The sequence below is a fragment of the Poecilia reticulata genome, linkage group LG8 (assembly GCF_000633615.1).
Source record: "Poecilia reticulata strain Guanapo linkage group LG8, Guppy_female_1.0+MT, whole genome shotgun sequence".
Taxonomy (NCBI): domain Eukaryota; kingdom Metazoa; phylum Chordata; class Actinopteri; order Cyprinodontiformes; family Poeciliidae; genus Poecilia; species Poecilia reticulata.
The window spans coordinates 18,054,765-18,061,417 of record NC_024338.1 but is presented as its reverse complement, the minus strand read 5'-3'; the positions used below and the strand labels follow the sequence as shown (position 1 = coordinate 18,061,417).

General features: G+C 39.3%; 1 protein-coding gene across 4 annotated transcripts in view; it reads right to left on the bottom strand.

Annotated features, from left to right (window-relative positions):
* The window catches only part of shank1 (SH3 and multiple ankyrin repeat domains 1), an 85,181-nt gene that overhangs the window by 30,320 nt on the left and 48,208 nt on the right, over positions 1-6,653 (bottom strand). For all 4 annotated transcript variants that reach the window (XM_008416387.2, XM_017306288.1, XM_017306286.1 and 1 more), the window contains exons 12-15: positions 6,450-6,571; positions 5,110-5,264; positions 3,424-3,537; positions 2,320-2,395 (exon numbers count right to left, since the gene is read on the bottom strand). In XM_008416387.2, coding sequence (XP_008414609.1) covers positions 2,320-2,395; positions 3,424-3,537; positions 5,110-5,264; positions 6,450-6,571 — 467 coding nt within the window. The remainder of the gene's footprint in view (positions 1-2,319; positions 2,396-3,423; positions 3,538-5,109; positions 5,265-6,449; positions 6,572-6,653) is intronic.

Below are 6,653 nucleotides of genomic sequence, written 5' to 3'. Positions count from 1 at the left end.
ATGTATGAACAGATGGATGGATGAACAGATGGATGGATGGATGAACAGATGGATGGATGGATGAACAGATGAATGGATGAACAGATGAGTTTCTAGACGTCTAATCAAATCCTTCCATCAGAACAAACTGAGGTTCAAAACCGAAACCATTTTTTTCACACATCAATATTTTCCTGACAGCAACTCCAGCCTTCACAGAAACTTTCCTAAAAATAATCCCAATCCCAAAAACCACAGGCTGCTTCAATCCCAGCTCCTCTCTCTCCTGTGCCTCTCGATCGCCCTCCGCTGCCTGACCTGCAGATGGAGACACCGCAGGGGGAGCGAGGGTGATAGAAAGAAAATTAAAAAGAGCAAGGGGGGTTCGGAGCGCAGCGATGACGAGAGCGCGAAGGCGGGAAGCAGAAACGGTCCGGAGATTCAGCCAAACATAAACGGATGGACGGATGAAAGGAGGGATAGGCGAAACGATAAAAGTAGGCGGATCTGAGTCATCCTTAAAGTCCAAAAGAACTCCATCGATGAATGTATGAGCGAGGCGTGCGTTCATGTGTTAGTGTGCAGGTTGTTGATGAAGCATGTTAATAATTTATGAGCTTTAAAGTGAGTGATGGGAGGAAAATAACAGCCGAATGATGGAAAACATGAATAATACATGTCTGATCAGTAATTACAGGATTTCTGCTCAGTGATTAACGCATGTTGACAACACAAGATAGATTCAATCACGTCACAACAGCAGGACAGAATTATGAGAAGCGGCAAAAATACGGTGCGACTCATAAATCAGGGGTGTCCAAAGTGTGGCCCGGGGGCCATTTGTGGCCCTCAGAAAGATTTTGTCCGAGTCGCAACAATCATCAGTGTTAGAGATTTTTTGGTATCATCATTTTGTTATAACTTTAGTTCATATTCAGTCTAATGTTCAATTTAAAGTCTTCTCTTCCTTCTGTGTGTATAAACTGACCTGGAGGCCCCATCTGCCTGTTGGTCTTCATGTGAAACAGTTAACTGTGTGTTTCCCAGACCTTAAATTACGTTTCTTATCAACCGGAATACTCCCCATCTTAGAAACTGCCTGTGCAGTAATAAATTGTCTCTGCTGTCTTCTTTAGCTATCCTCCCTGTTTCCGCTTGATAATAAAAGACAAGCTGTAACCAAAGGTCTTCAGACGCTCAGTGGACGGCTTGGAGGAGCAGCTTGTCGAGTTTTCTCCTTTTGCAAAAGCTTGGTCATAAAATTCATATACGTTGTCTGTGGTTCTTTTATTGAAGGTTCGAGAAAAATACCCATCAATCAGGGTTTCTGTAGGTTTCACCAAGTCAGATTAAAGTGAGACCTAATGTGAAAAATTCACATTTTCCATGTTTTTATATATTTCCATTTGGTTCTCAACTTCTTCTAAAAACAGCAAAAACACTCAAAAAACACCCGGCTGTTTTTAGTATTGTTTCAAAAACCTCCTCATCGTTAAGTCACAGTTGATGGCCCGTCGCCTAGCAACTCAAGCTGAGCTCCAGCATGTTTGGTCAGCTGGTTTTACTGCTGTATGCGATGTACAATGGCTGCTGGAAGAGACAAGTGTTTTGTTATTGACTTACCATCAAGAAACCACTTGCTGCATTCGTGTTCACTGTGCAGGAGGCTCCGCTTTTGCTTTTCAGAGATGTACGGTTGTATAATTGCGCATCTGTTTGCATTAATTTTCACATGTGACTGTAAACGTTGAGTGGGGGGACAAGACGCCCTAAAACATCTCATTCTGAACTGATCAAACTAAAATCTCATTATCTAAGAATAACTTTGTGCAAAAAATGTCATGAACATGTTTTGTTCAGCAAAAATGATTTTTCAAGTTGTGACTTTGGACCTTTTGGCAAATAGTTTGGACACCACTGACATAAATGATGTTAACCTGATCATCCTGATATTAGTTTCAGAAATGGGCAACAGATTCTGGATTAGAAACTCATTTTATATACAGTTTTTTTATACCGTTGTGATATCACATGTGTTTGTAAACATAAAACCTACAAAAAAAAAAACCTATTCCAATTATCTAAACAAGTTTTCATCAACATTGGTCTTGAGCAAAATTTTATTTCTTTTCCTCTTGATTAGAAGACAAAATACATCAACGCAAGTCAACAAAAAACAAGCAATCAAATTATATATTTTTTCTTTAACAAAGTACTGAAAATACTCAAGACGCTCATCCTCGACTTTCAGCGGCAACTGAAACTTAATTTTCTGGAAAAGCTGTTTCCAGAAAATTCTTTTTTCCGACATAAAGGAGAAAAGCAGCTTTTTGTTCCTACCTGGGAGCATCAAAGCTGTCGTATGATCCCACAGTGTAATGGCGGAACAACCTTTTGGCTCGTTCTCCACGACTCTCTGAAACACAAAATGACTTGATTCAAAGTGTGAAGATAAAAAAATAAATCTAAACACCAGCTTTCAGCAGGGGGTATTTATTTAAATTGAGCTAATTTACCAACTTGCTTCAAGTTATATATTTAGTTTGAATCTAATGCTAACTCAGAAATTAGCCTTGTCTTTGAGAAAAATATTTAGCTTAAATCCATTATCTTGAAGCTAAAAAGCTTGTTTGCTAACTAAATATTAAGCTTAGAATAAATGTTTAGCTTGAAATAAATAATTAGCTTTAAATATTTAAGTTTAAGGCTAAATATTTAGCATCAAGCTAAAAAATTAAAAGTCAAACACTAAAGCCTCTGCAGGGAATTTTTACCATCAGATTTCAAAATTTTAGCTATAGCTAATTTATTAATTAGCTTGAAGCAAAAATATTTAGCTTGAATCCAATTACCTTGAAGCTAAAAAGTTTGTTTTTTAATTAAATATTTAGCTTGAATCACAAGTCGGCGTAGGGCCGGGGGACGGGTCCAATGACCGGGTGGACTGTTGAGCAGGGGGGGCGTTTCTCATTTCATTTTTACCCAGGAAGCACATTTGCTAAACCGTGAGTCAAACAGTCACTGGGACTGACTACTATATATTCCATTGAGGGACAGTAACTTTAACATTACATACACCTTTCGGAACAGACAAGGGCGCACTTTCTCCGTCTAAAATCAGACATTAAAGCGACTTGAAACCATTCCTCCCTCCCTGGCACCTCCAGACCCGGGCCCCCATCCGCCCCGGGCCTGGGGGCAGCTGCCCCCCCAAACCCCCCCACATAGCTCCGCACCTGGCCTGAATGTAATTATTTTGTTGAGCTAAATTAGCCTTACCCGACTAATTTAGCTCAACACGATAATTCAGCTTTGTTATGCTAAATTAGCCATAGCAAGCATAATTTTTTTTGTTTATATAAAACAATTTAAAAGAGAGATGTAATTGTGAAATTAATCTAATCAAACATTTCTCTTATTGTTGGGCTCTTTGTGTTGGTTCACCTGATCGGATGTCCTGACTTCGAAGCACCACTTCCTCCACGCAGTCGGAGGGGAACCAGCCCGTGCGACCTCTGACCGTCCCCTCCCAGTAGCCGCCCTCGCCGACGCTCAACACTAGGAGGAAAAAGGTCAGCAGGTCAAATACAGAAATCCCAACAGACACAAACAGACTCACACACAGAAAACGAGGAGAACAGAAATGAAAAGACATCCAGGGTTATGCAGACAGGAAATTAAAAAACACACACAGACGGACATGCAAACTCCCTACATACTCACCAAGACATACATACCTGGTGACACTTTAGACTCACTGACAAACACACAAATATTCATACCTGCAGACATTAGATATAAACATATATGGAGACCTTACACTCTCGTTAAGACTGTTCAACGAACTCATGTTCACCCAGAAAACAGGACATGTTCCCCCTGAATTAGCTTAGTTGAATTAAAACTCCTTCTTCGTCCTCCCTTCCCTCCATTGAAGCAAAAGTATTCCCACCCTTTTCACTTCTGGTTACATTAAAGGTAAAACTGCAGACATGAGTCTGCACCGTCTAGACCCCTCAGATCTTCTGGTTCAGCTCTGCATCCCCAGAACCAGAACCAGACGAGGAGAAGCAGCATTCAGCTTCTATGCACCACAAATCTGGAACAAACTTCCAGAAAACTGTAAAACAGCTGAAACACTGGGAGCCTTTAAAAATCAACTTAAAACCCACCTGTTTAGAGTTGCTTATGGCTAAATTAGGGTTAGAGTGCCGGTTTTGATGTCTTTGATGTTTTTATCTTTACTTTTAATTTCCTTACTCTCACTGTTTGTTTTCATGAAGGTTTTAAGGTGTGAGTACCCTTGTTAGATGGCGTTCTAACTAAAAGTGAGGTTTTAATGTTTTTATCTTTTTTTGTTTTAATCTTTTTCAAAATCTTTTTCTATTTCTCACTGTTTATTCCTGTTTTTATTTTAATTATGTAAAGCACTTTGAAATGCCTTGCCACTGAAATGTGCTATACAAATAAAATTTGATTGATTGATTGATTGATTTATTTATTGATTGATGAGGGCTACCAGCTGCTTATATTTAGAGACATTTTCATTTGACAAAGAGCTAAATATGTATCTTCAAATTAAAGAAATGTTTGCTAACTAAATATTTACCTTGAATCTATTTGTCTTGATGCTAAAAATTTTGTTTGAAAAGTAAATATTTAGCTATTAGCTATTGAAGCTAAAACATTAATTTGCTAATATTTAGCTTGAATCTATTTGTCTTGATGCTAAAAATTTAGTTTAAATATTTAGTTTACAGCTAAATATTTATTTTGAAGATTAAAAAATTATTTGCTAACTAAATATTTAACTAGAAGCTAAACAAATGTCTGCAAACTTTTTTTGTTTTAAGCAAAATTTTTCAGATTTGTATTTGTAAAAAAAAATATGGTGCTAGTTTCACGTATTAAAATTAATAAGTAAAACTTGTGACGAAGTAAAACAGAAATAAATTCAGACGGTGTGAATACATTCTCCAGGCATTGTAGCCGCTTCATTCCTACCTTTTAATCCCACATCCCTGCCCCCTTCAGTGAGTTTGTGATCATAACAGACCAGATGCAAAACCACAAACTCCCAAAAGGGGGTTCGTGATCAGGAAGTGATGTCACAGTGTGGAAGAGCTTCACCTTTGACCCTGTCTCCTTTACTGAAGCTGATCTCGCGCTCGCCCTGAGCGGAGTGGGACCGCGTTGCCACAAAGACCCGTCCCGGGACGGCGCTGTAGAGGCGTCTGCGCTGGCCTGCGGTTTGGATGGTGGTGGTGGAGGAGGTCGGGGGAGGCCTAGTCAAAGTCAGGAGGGGATTAAGGGGAGATTTAACAAACATACAGACGTTTAAATTTATCACTTAAGCTGGTTTGGTTAAAACAACTAATAATCTGTAATAAACTTTACTTGAGCTATTTAGAGTTTATTTTATTCACTAACATCTAAATTGTTACTAAATCTGTTCGACTCGTTTTTGAACTGCAAAAACACAAAATCTGACCAAGTATTTTTTATAGTTTCTACTACAAATATCTCAGTGCACTTTAATTAAGACAAAACTAACTTATAAGTAACTTTTCAGCAACTTATAGGACATTTTTTTAAAGTAAATAAGTCCTAAATGTTGATAATCTGCCAGATTATTTAATTTATCCATCCATCCATCCATCCATCCATCCATTTTCTTCCGCTTATCCGGGGTCGGGTCGCGGGGGCAGCAGCTTCAGAAGGGAGGCCCAGGACTTCCCTCTCCCCAGCCACTTCTTCCAGCTCCTCCGGGGGAATCCCAAGGCGTTCCCAGGCCAGCCGAGAGACGTAATCCCTCCAGCATGTCCTGGGTCTTCCCCGAGGCCTCCTCCCGGTGTTAATTTATAACACAGAAAAATGTTTTGTTATAAGTGAAATAATCAGATAGTGGAACTGCTGTAATTGTTTATCAATATTAAGAAATTACTGACTTAAATACGTTCTTATATGTTCCTGAAAAGTTACTTGTAAGTTAGTTTTGTCTTATTTAGGAGTATTTGGTGAATTTTTGGTTTTAACGAGTTTATTTTTCATTTACTCATTTTTAGTTATTCATAATGAGTATTCAGAACCTTTACTGCAGTAAGAGCAGCAATACTTTAGAAACATATTACTCGAATGCAAGTGAAAAGTACAGCATAGTAAAAATACTCCTTAAAGTAATTTTTTTCAAACATTTAGTCAAGTAAATGTAGTTTTTTTGTCAATATTTAGGAATTATTGACTTTAAAAAGCTCCAATATTTTGCTGAAAAGTAACGTGTAACCTGAGCCTCCTTCATTCTTTCCTTCTCTGAAATTCATCTCTAACTTCCTAAAACCGAAACTTCACTTTGAGTTTTTATCTCAGTTTCCAATATCCTCCTCCATAAATCTTTTCACTCCGTCCAAATCGGAGTCAGATTTAGTTTCCTGCTCGTCCTCAGCAGGATGAGCAGCCAGTTTGCAGCTCACCCCCGTCTCTGGCTCTGCCGGCTTCGGTCCTCCTTGTCTCCGATCCGTCCGCGGGACGGGGACCGCGTCCTCGCTCCTCTGGGGCTGCTGGAGCTGCGCAGGGTTCCTGTGTGTTTATACCCCTGAGAAGACAGGGGAGGGGAGGGGAGGGGAGAGGAGAGGAGAGGAGAGGAGAGGAGAGGAGAGGAGAGATAAGGAGAGGAG